Source organism: Netta rufina, assembly GCF_964035555.1.
Source record: "Netta rufina genome assembly, chromosome: 30".
Lineage (NCBI taxonomy): Eukaryota > Metazoa > Chordata > Aves > Anseriformes > Anatidae > Netta > Netta rufina.
Genome location: NC_140154.1, coordinates 1,810,440 through 1,828,267, shown reverse-complemented (window position 1 = coordinate 1,828,267; position 17,828 = coordinate 1,810,440). Strand labels below are relative to the sequence as shown.

The following is a 17,828-nucleotide window of genomic DNA, read 5'->3' as shown; positions in this document are numbered from 1 at the left end:
TGGAGCACCTCCCTGAGCATCTGCATCCCCCCCCTGCGTCATGGTCCCCTGGGAATCTCTCCCTCTGCCTGCAAGTAGCTGTCCCTGTTTGTGTGTACCTGGCCGTGCTCCCCTGCACAGAACGGGGCTGTGGAGGGGCCCTTCCCAGCCCTCCATTAGCACCCAGGGGTGGGTCACTGCCCCCCATACCTGTGGTCACGCTGAGGTCTGTTTGATGCCCTCTGCTAGCCCCACACACTGGTAAGCTGCCAAGCAGACATTCAGCAGGCGTATTTGGCTTTGCTCCATCACTGTTTTCAGCAACAAATATATTGCTGCTTCTCTCTTACAAGGGAAGTGCATGATTCCTTTTGCAACACAGGCAGAAGCACAGATTTCTGAGCTGGGATTCTTCTTGTTGTTTCATATTGCTCACTGTGGGGTGCATCAAACACCCAGCAGGCCACCAACTGCTCGGCAGCATCATGCAGTCAGCACCGGCCATGCAGAATGTCTGCCCTGCCCCTCCCCGCTAATAAAAGACCGCGGATTATTGGTAGGGTTATTGATAAAGGGCTGCGGTTTATTGGTAGGGTTAGAAGAGAAAGGGTCGTGGTGGATGGCTTCCAAGGGCAGATGCCAGCCGTGGAGGAAGGACCCAGTGGAGGATGTCCCTCTTCAGCAGGACCAGGATGAGGAAGGCGAGCTGCAGGCCGGCAAAGGACACCAGAAATCTCCTGCAGAACAGAAGAAGGTTCAGACAGAGCCAGCGATAAATTTGTCCCAGCTCTTTCCAACCATCCTCTTCAAGCGCTGCCATGGGACCCTATGCCGTGCTGGGAGCAACAGATACTGCTCAGGAGTGGGGTGAGGAACCTGCCTATCCCTCTTGGCTCTGTGGTACTTTGAGGGCCAGGGGAGGCTGAAATCCACACCCCGCCTGCTTCCCCAACCCAGGAAACAAAGGAATGCTGAAGCAGTTCATCCTGGAGAAGTCAAAAGCTGCCTAACGCCTTGGGAGCCACGACCTCCGAGAGCAACTCACCGCAGCCAAGTAGTGATTCTGTGCCTCCTTGATGCCAACTGTTCATCCTACAGGACAAGGCAAAGCAGGGCCACGTGTTGGGGCACGCAAAACAGGGAAGGCATTGGGGGCGCTCAGACCCCCTCCCTCGTTCCCACTGAGGTGAATGGCCCCATGTCCTCTGGGGCCGAGTCCAGACCGTCCCCCCCCAGCCCCACAGCAGGGGTATCTCTCCTACCAGCTGCGCAGCCACGATCTCCTGCATCAAAGTCTTGGGCAACTTGGCCGCCTGCTTCCTCTTCCCCCTGTTACAGACACCACAGAGTTTCTGGGCTGCGAGAAGAGACCTCGGCCAGCATTAGGACTTCCCCCTTGACTGAGGTGGCCAGGAGGGGCTCAGGGTGCTGCCCAGCCTCTGCTGGAGCAGGGACGAGGCATCTCATCGTCCCAGCACCGCATAAACCTACACTCCCTCCCTGCATCCTCTGCCTCCTCCCTGCCCCAGGCCTTGGGGGTGGGGGGGTCTCTGACAAGAGGCTGGGAGCTGCTCACAGTCGTGCAGCATTGCTAAAAGGAGTCAAGAGTTGCTCAGAGATGCTTGGAGCTGCTTAGGAGAAGGCAAAAGGCTCCCCAGAGCAGCTGTGAGGAGCTGAAAGGAGCCCCCAAACTGTGACACAGGTGCCTGGATGCTGTGCAGATCCTCCCTGCTGTCTACCCCTGGTCGGGGTCAGGGCCCTGTCCCCACTCACGTGGCAGTTTGTGTTTCAAGAGCCGCCTTTCTCTCCCGGAGGTGCTTAATCTCCTCCCTCAGCGCCTGGAGAAACAAAGGACCAGGTTGTGAGTCCACCCTACACCTGCTTGGAGGGGGCTTCCCTCCCCACAAACACGTTGATCTCCCCTCCCTCCTGCCCTCAGGACCTTGTTGATCCCGGCGCTTTCAGCAACAGCCTTTTCCAGCTCTGCACGCCTCCGTTCGCACTGCAAAGCAACCGGGACACATGGCATGGAGTCACGGTGGGAAAGGGAATCCCCAGCCTATCCCCAGGGCTCTGCAAGGCCAGGCCAGAACCAGGGCGGCAAGCGCTAAGGCGTTCTGGGGATCGCAGCACTCCCCAGCAGCTCTGCCGTGCCCCTGTTGGATTTCTGCCGTTGGGTTACAGACCTTGAAGAACTCCTCCAGCGCCGCTTCCAAATCAGCCCTTGCCTGACGGAGCTGTGCCAACACCTCTGCCATGTTCTGGCCGCACTCCTGCGCACGCTCCAGGGACCCCTTCACACCCTCTGCCTCCATGGCTTCACCTGCACGTCACAAGCCAGCACAGCGTGAGGAGCATGGCCATGGGCTCAGACTGCAGCACCAGCAGCTCCCTATCCTTCGAGTCCTGCATCTCCGTCAGCTCTTAATTGCAGGCCTACATGCGCTCCAAGACCCCTTCATGACCCCCCCCCAGTGCCTGCACCTGCACAGCGTGCACAGGGCTCCTCGACCCGTGGGCCTCCGTGAGGCCACCTCCAGTGTCAGCATCCCACCCTGTGACGTTACCAGTGCCCACAGCCCCTGGGACCCCTTTCCTTTGCCCCCCTGCCAGCCTCAGCTGCCCCACACAGCTCTCCCTCGTGGCCCCAAGACAGCTGGGGGGGCTCCTGCCCGCCCCTCACTGCTTGCAGCCTCACACACAGCCCTGTTCACCCCCTCGCCCGCCTGCGGGCTGTACGGGCTCCGGGGAGGTCACTCTGCCCTCACCCTCTTCTTCCAGTTTCGCGGCCTCACCCTGCGTGGCAGCCGTGGTGTGGCTTGTCAGAAGCACCCCCAAAAGCCAGACACAGCAGATAACCTCAGCAAGCAGCCCTCCCTATACTCTCTGAGGCAGCCGTATCACAATGACACACCATGGTGACACAATGGTGACATAGCCACTGCTGCCCACTGGGACATGGCTGGCACTGAGACCATGGGGGACAATGGGACATGGCGGTCACAGAGATCACGGGGGACAGTGCAAGTGCTTTGCACAAGTCCATGTAGATGATGTCCGTTGCTCTTTCCCCACCCACCAAAGCTGTAACCCCATCATAGAAGGCCACCAGATTTGTCAGGCACGATCTGCCCCGAGTGAAGCCATGTTGTCTGTCACCAACCACCTCCTTATTTCCTATGGCCCTTAGCAACAGCTTCTCAGGTATGACGGCCAGCGGGTGGTGAAGGCTCTGCAGCCCCACAAAGGGAGGAAGGCCGTGGGGGGAGCTTTGTTCCCCTTTAACAGGGAGGAGGACAACTCCTCCATTGACACTCGTGTGTGCCCCCACTCCTATATGACCTCATTTCCCCTCACCAGTTCCACTCCTATGGCCATTATACCCCCACTGTCACTCACATGTGCCCCCCAACATGCAGCCCCATGTCCTCCACCCTGAGCTGCTCCCCCCGCATCTCCCCCCACACTTTGCAGAATCACAGAGTTGTAGGGGTTGGAAGGGACCTCGAGAGCTCATCGGGACCAACCCCCCTGCCAAAGCAGTTCCCTACAGCAGGCTGCCCAGGTAGGCCTCCAGACGGGCCTTGAATATCTCCAGAGAAGGAGACCCCACAGCCTCCCTGGGCAGCCTGTCCCAGCGCTCCGGCACCCTCTCTGTGAAGAATTTCTTTCGCCTGTTGGTGCGGAACTGCCTGGGCTCCATTTTGTGGCCGTTGCCTCTTGTCCTGTCCCCACAGGCCTCTGAGAAGAGGTTGGCCAAATCCCTGTCTCCCACGCTTCACATATTTAAGCACATTGATGAGATCCCCCCTCAGTCTTCTCTTCCCAAGGCTGAACAGCCCCAGGTCTCTCAGCCTCTCCTCCTAGGGAAGATGCTCCAGGCCCCGTATCACCTTCGTGGGCTCCGCTGGACCCTTCCCAGGAGATCCCGGTCTGTTTTGTACCGGGGAGCCCAGAGCTGGACCCAGGACTCACGAACAGCATTCAGTCCTCAGCACTGGATACAGTACAGTTCTCCCTGACTGTGTGCTCCAGGTGCCCCCAGCCCCATGTGTCCCCTTAGCTCTGTGTTGTTCCCCCCCAGCACCCCCCACATCATGCCCCCAGCACAGAACCTTCCAGAGCGGCCCTGCACACCCAGCCCTGCCCTGCCTCAGCTCTTCCTTGCACCTGAGGGTGATGAAGGCTCTGCACCCCCACGAAGGGAGGAAGGCTTGTAGCTCCCGGGCCTTCCTCTTTCCCTTTTTAAACACTGGGGCTAGATTTTCCCTCCTGCAGTCAGTGAGAACTCCTTAAACGCACTTCCACAACTTCTCAGGTATGAGGGACAGTGGCTTAGCAAGTCCACCGGTTCCCTCAGGACCCGTGGATGTATGTTAAAGACATCATTGTGTGGGGCAACCCAGGAGAGGATGCTTTTGAGAAAGGGGAGAAAATAATAAAAAATTGGATGGCTGCTTTTTTCACGTTAAACACAGTAAGGTGAAAGGATGTGCACTGGAAATGCATTTATTTAGGAATAACTTGGCAAGATGGAGGTCATCAGCTCCCTACGGATGTGGTCAGTAAAAGAGCAGCTATGCCAATGCCTGAGGCCTCGCCGACAGATTCTCGTTGTGCACCTGCGCGGGGGCTCCGTCTGCACTGGCTCCCAAGCCCTCACCTCCCTCCTCTGCACCCCTTGTGCTGAGGCTGTCGGGGCGTATTTGGGGCTAGCACATGCCATGTGAGGGCATATGACGTCATCCCTCCTTTATGACGTCACAGCCAGACACAGTATATAAGGCGGCTGTGGTGGAGCTCGGCTGCCCACTTGAGTGGAACCACGACAGCCTTGAGAAGGCAGAGCTGGGGCCTAACCCACAGGATCTCTCCTTGCTGGGCAGCCCCTCTGAGGTCATCAGGGACGCCACCTTACAATTACAGCTGTTGCTTCTTGTGATGTCACAGCTGGCTGTCCTGTATTAAACCCTGCACTGACGAGGTGTGCAGCGGCACCAACCAGAGAGGCTTCCAGAACCAGCCGGAGCCCAGAAAGGATCTTCTTGGGTCTTGGGAGGGGAGCAGACTTTTCCCTATGCCTGGCCAGTGTGCTGGTGCTGCGGAGATGCCAGCCAGGCTGGGCAGGTAGGTGCAGGAGAGCCCAGAAAGCTGGGAGGGGAAAGTGAGAAGCCCTGCATGCTGCCTGGATTCCTTCAGCCAGGAAACCCAGCAACCCTCTCTCATAGGCACAGCCCTGCTCCTTCTCTGGGGAGAGATGAATGGGGCCAGGCTGCTTTCCCCCTGTCATGCCAGAGTTCTTAAGCCACCTTTGCATACCGTGGGTGGTGTGCCACTAGCCAGATCTTCCCAAAGGCCCGCGGGCCCTCAGGGGTTCAGCTGTATTGAGCAGAGGAATCTGGTGACAAGCTAGCTCCTCAACAGATGCCTGGAAAATGTGTGTCCCAAAAGTGGGCTGTGATAACCACAGTCTTCCCTCTCCTTTAGAAAAAGCGTCACTCACCAGAAAGGCAGGAGGATTCTCAAGCTCCTTCTTCTTCTGCTTCCAGTCCTTTTTGGTGAGTATTCCTTGACCAAAAATCATCTTTGCAGAGCTAGGGAGAGAGACTGTCCTTGTACACCATTGACAAGCCCATTTCTGTGATGCAGTGAATGCCACTGATGTCCTTTACAGGCAGGCTCCTGCCTGCCTAAGGCTTTGTATGGCTGCTGGCAGTGACAGGCTTGCAGCCAGTAAAATTCCCTAAGTATAGCTTTATAGCTTTGCTTTTTGACCCTGTGAGTAGAATCAACCGTGGTCTCTGTGCATGTTCTCCAGGCACTAGACCACACCACTGGTCTCGTCAGCAGGTCTGTTGGAGCAGGGCTCCTCCATTTTCTAAATTTTCTAAATTCCATTTTCTGGGCCTGGTGTATGACCAGGAGGTTGGGGTGGAAGCCTCTCTGCAGTTGCAGCTGTCCCAGCCAAACCCCTCCGTGGGTGTGAAAGAAGAAAATGGGGCTACAGGGATCATTAGCAGTCTAAGAAAATAACTCTCTCTTGATGATGTGACCCACAGCTGGTGACTACTGCTGGACACTGTGGGGAAAAGAAGCGTTGCAAGTAAGTCTTGGTGTGGGAAAGCCAATGCCTGCAAAGGCCACGGCTCTGCCCTGCTGTGTCCATGTGGAAAATGAGGAGTTTGGTCAAAGGCTCATCACTGCTGAGACAGAGAGTGGGTGGTGGGCAATTGTGTTGGTCAGTCCATCTTGGCACCTGGATGGGCTTCAGTGTGCAGACGGATCTTCCCAAGTGACCTGTGCAGGGACAGGATGAAGAGAGGAGCACTTTGGCAGAAGAGGCGTTTGCTCCCTCTGTACTGCTGGGAGAGGCTGGGTGGGATAGGAAAGCAAATGGGAATGCAGACGGTGCTCTGCTGAGCATGGCTAGTTAAAGAGCCCGACTATTGGGTTGGGATCTCTCAAAACTGCCTCAAAGCAGGGGAAAATTTTGCCAGCTGTTACTGGGGCATTCCCCTTTGGGAAGCCCTGGCAGTGCTCCTCGTGCTTTCTCCAGTGGAGTGTCTTTATCTTCCAGACAACGTTAGCGGTGCCTGAAGCAGAGCACAAGTCTACCGGGTAAGAGTGCTTTCTTGACATGGAAGTTTTCCTGGGGATTTGGCTCAGCCAGCTGTGTGCTATTTTTGCACTCCCTTGCCTTGTTTTCAGGGCTCCCGACCTTTACCTAGGGTAGTGGAAAGGAGCCTTTTGTAAACCAGAGTAAGGGAAAAGGGGCTGAGGGGGTTGGGGAAGGGGGGAGGTAGATGGCCCATGGGAACCCTTTCCTCCGATGGGCAGCTGCTGGACAAGATCTGCTTTCCCTTTGCCTCCAGGACCTCACTGGTTTGGCGTGACCAGAAGAGGCAGGAGCTCCAGGAGAAGGAAGCCCATGTGTCTGCTGTAGTGGAACAGTTTGTGCAGGCAGTGAGCAAGGTTCTGGAAGATAATCACATCCAAGGGGAGAAGAGAGAGGTAAAGGTGCTGGGGGCGAGTCAGAGAGCTCAGTGCCCTCTGAGGGGTTCCTCCTGCTGGTTCCTCTTGGCCCTTTTCGGTGGTAGCTCTGTCCTTGTGCTGCCTGCCCCACACCTGACTGCCAGGGCTCAGTTTTGCTTGCACTCTGAGCAGCACTGTGAACTTCTCCCTGGGCTGGGTGTCCAGCCAGGCACCTGCTGGGCTTGGCTCAGCTTTGGAGGCCCTTCCTAGAAACTTGCAGATCAGTCCCATCCTCCGGCCCAGCTGGAAGGGGGCCTCTGCATGCAGCAGCTGGCTCGGGGCATGACTCCATCTCCAGGCTGGTCTGCAGAGTACACAGGGTGGGGAACATGGCTCTCAGGCAGAACCTGAAGGCGGTCTGTGCTTTGGCTCTGGACACTGGTGGCCTTTTCCAGGCTTCACGTGGTTCATCTGGGAATGCTCACAGTCTGGCACCTTTTCTGACAGGTCTTGCCTTGGGTTTTCTGACACGGAGCCCTTCCTTAGCTCTCTGCTAGGAGTCTGCTCATGCAGAACTGCTGTGTGTTTGTGGTCACTGCTGTATCTCCATTCCTTTTTTTTTATTATTATTTTTCCCCAGAACATTCTGCACTTCACAAGGAACGCATTTGAAAAGGCGCTTAAAATCTACACCTGGATGCCTGACTGGGCCCTGAAATCCTTAGGTATGTAGACAGAGTTCAGCTTGTGTCTGACTCTCCCCAAAGCAACAAGCTCTGCATTCAGCGTGAGAAACACATCATAATTCACTGCTTCTGCTAATCTCCTGCCTGTCCTAGTGAACTTCTTCCCATATTCATTTCAGGTGCCACAATTGATGTGCAGAGGACTTCCAAGAGTTATGGTGGGAAAGACGCAAAGAAGTGGTGGATTTTTCCACTCTTTTCTTTTGCAAAATATCCAGAGACTATATTGCAGGTATTGCAAGAGAAATTGTGACAGCTGGTTTACTTTCTTGCTTTCTGGTTGGGAGACCGTGCGTTTCTAGCGTGGGTGGGAGTTCTGTGTGTGTGCTGAGCCATGGAAGCTGCAAGAGATGTTCTCTATTCCCCCCAGCACTGATCTGGTCAACCAAATCAGCCTGAAGAATGCCTGAAATGGTCCTCACAGGTCCAGCTCAGTTTTTGAAGGGTGATGGAGTGCCATACATGTACATTAGGAACACCACCCTGCCTCTGCCTTTCAGAAAGCCTCTCAGGCCTCTGCCTTTGAGAAAGCAGAACTGGATTGCGAAAGGCAATTGAGCCTAGGCACTCTCAAAACTTGTGCATCTTCACCTTCTGTTCATAGCCTAGCGTTTACCTGTGAGCTGAATTGCGACCTATAGAGAAGGCAAGGTCTGTGGCTCCTTGCTGAACAGCCAGATCTGTTGGCCCTCTGACTGCCTTGCCACTGACGGTCACTGGCTTTCTCGTTGCAGCCCAGTATCTCCCCAGGCGACTGCTGGGCCTTCCAAGGATCTCAGGGACACGTCGTCATTCGGTTGCCGGTGAAAATCTGGCCAGCAGCTTTTACCATCTGGCATATCTCCAGGGCAGTCTCTCCTTCCGGAGAAGTCAGCAGCGCCCCCAGAGAGTTTGCTGTCTCTGTAAGTCTCTGCCTGGCACTTCTTTTTGGGAGGCCCTGGCCGCAAGGAAAAGCAGCGCCAGAAAGCGTGGTGTGTTCCCTCAGGTATCTGAGGATTGGTTGCTGCAGAGCACCGCATCCTATCGAGGGGCACTGGAGACACTTGAGCATTGTTAGACACGCCTGGAACCTTCTTCTGTGGTTCACAGACAAGGATCTGGGAGCAATTGCTCCAAGTGCCCTGACTTGGGTTCACTCTCACTTGCACTAGAATACTGCTAGAGCCAAGGAAGGTGGGAAAGGGTTCCCAGCTTTGGCCTCAGCATATTCTTTTTCTGATGGCCTGCTTGAGACTGACCTGCCCCCATCATCTCTTGTCTCTGAGGGAGTGGATGAGGACAAAATGGAAACGCTCCTTGGGCTATTCACCTACAACGTGGATGGAATGATTGCTCAGACCTTCCATGTGCAGGTATGGCAAGTGCGTGTGGGCAGGATGGCAGGGAGGAAGGACGGGTTGTCTGCTAGTCTCTGGAAGAGAGGGTTCAGATGATCACCCAAGCCACCCTCTGCTCTCCCATGTGGCTGCCTCCTGCTGGCAGGATGAGGTGGTTAGCCCACCTTTGGAAGTGCTTTCCTTTTCTTTCTGGTAAAGCAGAAAAAGCAGCAGTGGGAAGGGGCTCTGGAAGGGAATTAGTCCCCTTTAGGGCGAGGAGGAAGAACTGGGGGTGGGTGGGGAGATTGCAGACATCTGTCTCCATCAGCAAGACTGTCCCAGTGTCCCAAGGCAGCATAGGCAGCGGAGCAACTTGGGTTTCCATAGCTCCCCTCAGCAAGCCTCTGAGGCCAGGGCTTTGCTGTCTAGGCACAGAGGGTGCCTCTATGGCCCTGGTGAGAAAGGGCCTTCTGATTTCCCTTGCTTCCTCCTCTGTCGGGGCTGCCATTTGGTCTGCAGCAAGGGGAGTGCTGGCAAAGAGAGCTACATGGTTGTGCTGCAGTTCTTCCCACCTGAGTAATGATGCTTCCCCTTGTTTTCTTTACAGAAGGAGCCTCCCAAAACGTTCCGCCACATCAGATTGGAGGTGCGAAGCAACTGGGGAAACCCAGAATACACCTGCATCTATCGAGTGCAGGTTCATGGGTGGATAGAAAAGCCACAAGAATTTCTTAAACACGAATAATAGCATTAGAAAGATGTGGCAGCTCAGTTTCATGTGTTTCAGCCAACCCTGAGGGTGGTCCCTGAAGCAGTGCACTGGGTTTACGTGACAAGGCGTTGGTAGCCGGAGGGGGCTGCAGGGGTGTTCTGAGTTTTAAATTGGGTGTCGCTGCCATTCTGCAGCCACCCCCTGACAGTATAAAAGCAGTCCCTAGGGAGGGCCATGACCCAGGAATGCTGCAAACAGGACGCCCAAATGGGATAGGCTTGGCAGTTAGCACAGGCAGTTTGCGTGGGGCTGGGAGGAGCATGGGGAGTATCCTCTCCTCCCTTTCCCACCTCCCTTTCTCTTCCTCCCCTCTCCTCTGGGAACTCTGCCTCTTACAACTTAGAATTTTAGCAAGGAAGCTACCACAGGGAGTTCTAGCGAGCCTGCTAGTTTGCCGTGGTTGGACCCCAGCAGAAGGCTGTTGTCGAGAAAAATGAATGGAGACCCAGACAGAGGTCCCACGCAAACATGTGAGTGCACAGGGCTCGGGCTGCCAGAGTGCCAGATACAGGATGCATCTCGGGATGCGAGTGCCAGAGCCTGGCCCTTGCAGTGCAGGGCAGCAGAGACAACTCCTGCATCAGATGCGACCAGGTGAATGATTTACTCAGCCTTGTGGCTGACCTGAAGGAAGAGGTGGGGAGGCTGAGGAGCGTTAGGGAGAGTGAGACGGAGATAGATTGGTAGAGCCCGTCCCTAGCAGCCCTGAGGCTTAGGCAGCCAGCAGAGGCTCCGTGAGAAGCACATCACCCCCTACTGCCTTGTGAGCAGCTAATAGGAGGGGACCAGCAGGCAGACAGAGCTCCTGCCACAGAGAACCCCCTCTCCTCTCTTCTCTTCTCCTCTTCTCTTCTCCCCCTAACAATGATGGTGATGAACTGGGGGACAGGGGGCAATGGCAAAACACTGAGGTCAGTATTACAAACGTAACAGGTACACCAGCCCGGTGGTTCCCCTACGTCCCCAGCTGCCCCTGCAGAACAGGTACGCTGCTCTGCGAGGACAGCTGGACAATGGTGAAGTTGATGGCTCTTCCTATGTGGAGGTGTCACCAAAGTCTAATCAGACTACCCCTTTGTTGTGGTTCCACTCGAGCGGGCAGCCGAGCTCCACCACAGCCTCTCTCTCACTCCCCCTCCTCAAAGAGGAACGGGGAGAAAATATGTGAAAAGGGGCTCAAGGGTTGAGATAAGGACGAGAAAATCACGCAATAATTATTGTAACGGGCAAAACAGACTCGGCATAAGGAGATAGTAAGATTTATTGCCTATTACTAACAAGCAAGAGAAGTGAGAAAACAAAGGAAAAAGCAAACCAAAAGCACCTTCCCCCATAACCCCCATTCCCGCATAACCCTGACCTCGCGACGTGAAGAGAAATCTGAGGTCACGGGTTCGAGACGCAGCATGGGGGTGCAACGTTCCTCCTTTTTTCCCCCATCCACCCTCTTCCACCTCCTCCCCCCGCGCGGCGCAGGGGAACAGGAGAATGGGGGTTATGGTCAGTCTACAGCACTTCTTCTCTGCCGCTCCTTCTCGGTCACTCTCGTCCCCTGTGCTGTGGGGTCCCACCCACGGGATGCAGTCCTTGATGAACTGATCCGGCATGGGCTTCCCACAGGCAGCAGGTCTTCCAGAACTGCTCCAGATATGGGTCCGTACCACGGGGTCCATCCCTCAGGAGAAAACTGCTCCAACCTGGCTCCCCTACGGGCAGCAGCTCCTGCCAGATCACCTGCTCCTGCGTGGGCTCCTCTCCACGGGCTACAGGTCCGGCCCGGAATCTGCTCCGGCAGGGGTCTTCCACAGGCGGCAGCCTCCATCGGTGCAGGGCCACCTGCTCCACCGTGGTCTCCTCCACGGGCTGCAGCGTGGAACCCTGCTCCACCGTGGTACTCCATGGGCTGCAGGGGGACATCCTGCTTCACCATGGTCCTCACCACAGGCCGCAGGGGACTTCTGCTCCGGCGTCTGGAGCACCTCTCCTCCTCCTTCTACACTGACCTTGGTGCCTGCAAGGCCGTTTCTCACTGCTCTCTCCCTCCCAGCTGCTGTGTGGCGCAGCGTTTTTTTCCCTGTCTTAAATATGCTCTCACAGAAGTGCAAACAACATCGCTTATTGGCTCAGCTCTGGAAAACAATGGGGCCCTTCCCAAACATGGGGCATCTTCTAGATCTTTCTCACAGAAACCACCCCTATGGCCCCCTGCTACCAAAACCTTGCCACGTAAACCCACTACACCTTTCTCAAAAGCATCCTCTCCTGGGTTGCCCCACACGATGATGTCTTCAACGTACATCCACGGGTCCTGAGGGAACCGGTGGACTTGCTAAGCCACTGTCCCTCATACCTGAGAAGTTGTGGAAGTGCGTTTAAGGAGTTCCCACTGACTGGAGTGTTATTTATAAGTTGCCCCCTTAATTAATTTTTCAGAAAGCATTATATTAACCATAGAAAGGAATTTATTGAGTAAGCCAACAGCAAGCAAAACAGCGCTGGGCGGCCGGGGAGTCTCGGCTCCGCCAACGGCGCGCACCTCACCCCCGCCAGGGTCCCTTTTTATATCTTGGTAATTCCGGGATTACGCAGCACATCCTGGTATATTCTGCGACTGCACGCACTGTTGCTAGGGGGCCGTCTCTGTCCCTCTGGTGGTCGTGAAGATGAAGGCCGTAGTCTTCCTCGGCGTTGTGGTTCATCTTCTTTTTTTATTTGGTCATTTGGCCCAGCGTGAGACAGGAAGGCAGGATGTTGATACACTAGGTTAGCAACTGATCAGGAGATGGTTCCATGAGCTTTGCAGCAGTGTCTTTGAACAAATGAGGCAACTGAGATGCAGAAGGAGAGAAGGGGAGGGGGTTCTCTTTTTTGTTACATTAAGCAAAAGAATTTTCATAGTGTCTAGCCAAACATTATACAGCTCCTTACTTCAGCAGGGAGCTTTCGCAACTCCCGCTCCTCAAACGGAACTCCATGTTTTTATACTACAAAAAACAATGAACAAACATTTATTGTGTATTACACCCCCCAGTTGGAAGGGTGACCCAAGAGCCCACGGCGATGGGTTCCTGGCAGTGGGGCTGGTGGCTCTGCTGGGATAGCCCTGGGAGGGATCGGGACAAGGTGCCCGTTCCGCTGGAGTCCTTGGTTTGGGTTCACACTGCCATGGTGCCTTCCTGTGCCCCCCTGGACTTGTGTGGATGGGCCTTTGCTGGGCAGATGGCCCCTGCGATGGGCCTGGCAGGAGCCCGGCAGGGACTTGTCTGGGCTCCCCCTGACACCGCCGTCCCTCTGAGCTCCTTGGTGGGTGAGCGTAGGAGCTCCCACCACAGCATCCAGCACCTTCCCCATCATTCCCAGCCCCCTGGCGACTGTTTTGGTTGGGATCCAACCACCCCTCTAGACCCTGCCTGGTCATCCCATCCCCACCATGGTGGGTTTGGTGTGCTGGGTCTGCCTGGGATGGACTCAACCTTCCCCACAGCAGCCCGTACAGCACTGTGCTCTGTGCTTGTAGCTAGAACTGACTTGATACTGCACCCATGTGTTTTGTCTACTGCTGAGCACAGCGCCAGGACTCCCGCAGCACCCTCCCTCTGCCACCCCCCAAGCCCCAAATCCAGTCGGCTGGCCGTGGGCAAGAGGTGGGGAGGGGGCATTGCCGGGACAGCTGACCCCAAAAGACCAAAGGGAGAGTCCATACGGCGACGTCACACTCAGCAGTAAAAGCTGTGGAAGGGGAGGGAGAAGGGGGGAGACAAAAGAGACACAGATTCTTTGATTAAGACTTTTTAATTTTTTTTTGTTTCTTCCTTCTACTTCTGCTGCAGAACCTCACTTCATCATCGCTATCCTGCAGGAGATCACGTAGCTCTGGAGGTACATTTGTCACTGGCTCGTCGTCTGAAACTTCTTCTACAAAATTAGAGGGGATAAATCCTCGTTTGCCATCCGTCAGCTCTCCCACAAACCAGCCGTCCTCATCCATGTCTCCAAGTACATAAACGTATTCTCCTGCAGTCAGAGGAAGCTCTGCTTCGGGGTGCTCATTAGGACCCTCAAAAGGATCGTAGCTATAGCGAGCTATAAATCTTCGAAGTTTTAGCAATCCTTGTCCCAGGGACGGCAGTTCAAAGGACACATGCTCAATTCCTGAGTCTCCGGTCTCACCCACAGGGCCCTCGTCTGAAAGAAGGCTGCAACCAGGACTGTCGTGTGCGGCATCCGATGTTGAGGTATTTGTGTGGGATGCCAACGCTTCGGTTGCCTTCTCAGAAGCATCGTAGCAGTCTTCCTGGTTGCAAAGGTCATGGCACTGCTCTGCAGAGGCCTGTGCTGTGGGAGGAGATGTCACCTGGAGTAGTTCTGAGGTGATACGGTTGGATTTTTTTCTTTTTTCTTGCTCAAGTTGCTGAGAGAGCAGCTCACATTGTTGACTTTGCTGCTGATACTGCTTCTCTAATTCCCTCAGCTGCGCCTGAGCCACTTGCAAGTCTTCCTCATGTGTCCTTCTTTGCTCTGCCCAAGCCCTCTGGAAATGCTCAACTTCCTCTGCTTTGTTCTGCAGCAGTCGCTTTGTTTCCTCGAGGTCTTTCTCCTGTTGTTGCCTTTTTTCTGCCAGTTGACGCATGGCATTCAGTTCACAACCCAGATCTTTCAGTTGCGTTTGAAGATATTTGACCTCTGCAATGGCAGAATTTCGCTGCTCTGTCATTTGCACGAGTTTTGCCTTCAGAACAGCGTTTTCAGATTGGACCTCCTCTATCCAATCCTTCTGCCCGCGGAGCTGAGAATTTTCTTCTGCGCGTCTGGCATTTTCATTTGTCATCTCTGCTAGACGCACTTTCAGGTCCTCGTACCTTTTCCGCAGTCTTGTGCGTTCCTCATCCAGGTTCATGTGAGGCCTAAGCTTTTTCCCAGCCTCGCTTTCCAATTGCCCTCTCTGCTGCTGGTCGACCTGCTCTGTCTTTGCAACCTCTTTCAGTTGCCTGGCTCTTTCTTGCAGAAGCTTGGTAAGGAGGCCTAGCGTACTAGTGTTCTTCTTGAGCCACTCCACCTCCTCCGTCACTTCCAGAGAGCTTTTCTTTATGAGGCAGCGGGTCTCCTGCTGAAGGGCACTGCATTGCCTCCGCAGGTCCTCCACAGCACGCTGCAGCTGAACTTTCAGCTCCAGGAGCTGGCTGTCTCCGCTGCCAGGTGGACAGGCCTCTTCTTGCGCTGCGACCTGAATACCCACGTCTGCGACAGAGCGTCCGCTGCTCTTCCCATCTCCCTGGAGGTGAGCGTCTTTTAAGGAGGGGGTTGTCTGCTGCCGTCCTCCACCAGCAGCACCAGATGCACCATATGCACCAGGGCGCTTTGAAATGCAGGGCCCGGTGGCTCCTATGCCCAGGAGAGTCTGCAGGCGGTGCCAGGCCTTGTCCCCTTTGTGGGAGGCAGGCAACCCACCCTTACCCTGCTCCAGGATGTACTGCAGGTAGAGTCTCCTCTGCACTTGCAGTTCATTTTGGAGGCTCAGGATCTGGGTGGCCTGCTTGCTATTTGCCCGCCCGCTAAGCTGCCTGTGGACCTCCTGCAGCTTGCTGCGGACCTCACTGCTTCCTCTCCAGCCTCTCCTCACCAGCTCCTCAGCCAGCTGCCGCTGCAGCTCCCGTGCCTGGCGGACGGAATCGTCCCGCTGCTGCTGGAGCAGCTCGTGTGCCTGGCACCGCTCAGCATCCTTCTCGCGCAGCAGTTGACGGATCTCCGCCGCCCGCTGCGTCTGGCTCTGCTCCTTGAACCGCTGCAGCTCCCGCACCCTCTCCTGCTCCCATTTGGAGCGTAGCTTCTCAGCCAGAAGCTGCCGCTCCTGCTCTGCCCGCTTCTTTATGTCACGGGCTTCATCAGCAAAGCGGCGCTGCAGCTCCTGGGTCTGGAGACGCTCGGCCTCCAGCTGGGCCCGCAGTTCGTCCAGCTCCTGCCCGTGCTCCTTCTGCTGCACAGGGCTGCTGGGACGTCGCGCTGGGCCCCGACGGGATGAGGAGTGACCAGACACTATGGGTCCCTGGCCAACACCACCCCGGCTCATCGTTGAAAGAATTGCAAATTGGTGAACAAAGAATTACAAATTGGTGAACAGTCACCAAACGCTGCCAGCAAAAGCTACCAGCAATCGCACGGCCTGGGCCTGAGAGGGACGGCAGGCTCTGAGCCCTTGGCAAACACCAGCACCGCACAGCAGCAGAGGCAATCTCTACTGCTGGCCCTGTGGGCGCGAGCGGAGCCTTATATACTGTGTCTGGCTGTGACGTCATAAAGGAGGGGTGATGTCACATGACCTTATATGGTGTGTGATGTCATAAAGGAGGGATGACGTCATATGCCCTTATATGGCATGTGCTAGCCCCAAATATGCCCCGACAGCCTCAGCACAAGGGGTGCAGTGGAGGGAGGTGAGGGCTTGGGAACCAGTGCAGACGGAGCCCCCGCGCAGGTGCACAACGAGAATCTGTCGGCGAGGCCTCAGGCATTGGCATAGCTGCTGTTTTACTGACCACATCCATAGGGAGCTGATGACCTCCATCTTGCCAAGTTATTCCTAAATAAATGCATTTCCAGTGCACATCCTTTCACCTTACTGTGTTTAACGTGAAAAAAGCAGCCATCCAATTTTTTATTATTTTCTCCCCTTTCTCAAAAGCATCCTCTCCTGGGTTGCCCCACACGATGATGTCTTCAACGTACATCCACGGGTCCTGAGGGAACCGGTGGACTTGCTAAGCCACTGTCCCTCATACCTGGGAAGTTGTGGAAGTGCGTTTAAGGAGTTCTCACTGGCTGCAGGAGGGAAAATCGAGCCCCAATGTTTAAAAAGGGAAAGAGGAAGGCCCGGGAGCTACAAGCCTTCCTCCCTTCGTGGGGGTGCAGAGCCTTCATCACCCTCAGGTGCAAGGAAGAGCTGAGACAGGGCAGGGCTGGGTGTGCAGGGCCGCTCTGGAAGGTTCTGTGCTGGGGGCATGATGTGGGGGGTGCTGGCGGGGAACAACACAGAGCTAAGGGGACACATGGGGCTGGGGGCACCTGGAGCACACAGTCAGGGAGAACTGTACTGTATCCAGTGCTGAGGACTGAATGCAGTTCGTGAGTCCTGGGTCCAGCTCTGGGCTCCCCGGTACAAAACAGACCGGGATCTCCTGGGAAGGGTCCAGTGGAGACCACAAAGGTGATACGGGGCCTGGAGCATCTTCCCTAGGAGGAGAGGCTGAGAGACCTGGGGCTGTTCAGCCTTGGGAAGAGAAGACTGAGGGGGGATCTCATCAATGTGCTTAAATATGTGAAGCGTGGGAGACAGGGATTTGGCCAACCTCTTCTCAGAGGCCTGTGGGGACAGGACAAGAGGCAACGGCCACAAAATGGAGCCCAGGCAGTTCCGCACCAACAGGCGAAAGAAATTCTTCACAGAGAGGGTGCCGGAGCGCTGGGACAGGCTGCCCAGGGAGGCTGTGGGGTCTCCTTCTCTGGAGATATTCAAGGCCCGTCTGGAGGCCTACCTGGGCAGCCTGCTGTAGGGAACTGCTTTGGCAGGGGGGTTGGTCCCGATGAGCTCTCGAGGTCCCTTCCAACGCCTACAACTCTGTGATTCTGCAAAGTGTGGGGGGAGATGCGGGGGGAGCAGCTCAGGGTGGAGGACATGGGGCTGCATGTTGGGGGGCACATGTGAGTGACAGTGGGGGTATAATGGCCATAGGAGTGGAACTGGTGAGGGGAAATGAGGTCATATAGGAGTGGGGGCACACACGAGTGTCAATGGAGGAGTTGTCCTCCTCCCTGTTAAAGGGGAACAAAGCTCCCCCCACGGCCTTCCTCCCTTTGTGGGGCTGCAGAGCCTTCACCACCCGCTGGCCGTCATACCTGAGAAGCTGTTGCTAAGGGCCATAGGAAATAAGGAGGTGGTTGGTGACAGACAACATGGCTTCACTCGGGGCAGATCGTGCCTGACAAATCTGGTGGCCTTCTATGATGGGGTTACAGCTTTGGTGGGTGGGGAAAGAGCAACGGACATCA

At 55.6% G+C, this 17,828-nt stretch overlaps 1 protein-coding gene across 1 annotated transcript; it reads left to right on the top strand.

Moving 5' to 3' along the window:
* Window positions 1–6,789: 6,789 nt before the first annotated feature.
* LOC311220191 (SUN domain-containing protein 2-like) lies at window positions 6,790–9,758 on the top strand (the record flags this gene model as incomplete). The annotated part of the gene is made up of 6 exons (XM_084303656.1): window positions 6,790–6,990; window positions 7,592–7,676; window positions 7,817–7,929; window positions 8,432–8,599; window positions 8,963–9,049; window positions 9,621–9,758. The coding sequence occupies 6 exons, from the start codon at window positions 6,790–6,792 to the stop codon at window positions 9,756–9,758; spliced, it is 792 nt and encodes a 263-aa protein (XP_084159782.1).
* Between the last annotated feature and the right edge of the window lie 8,070 nt (window positions 9,759–17,828).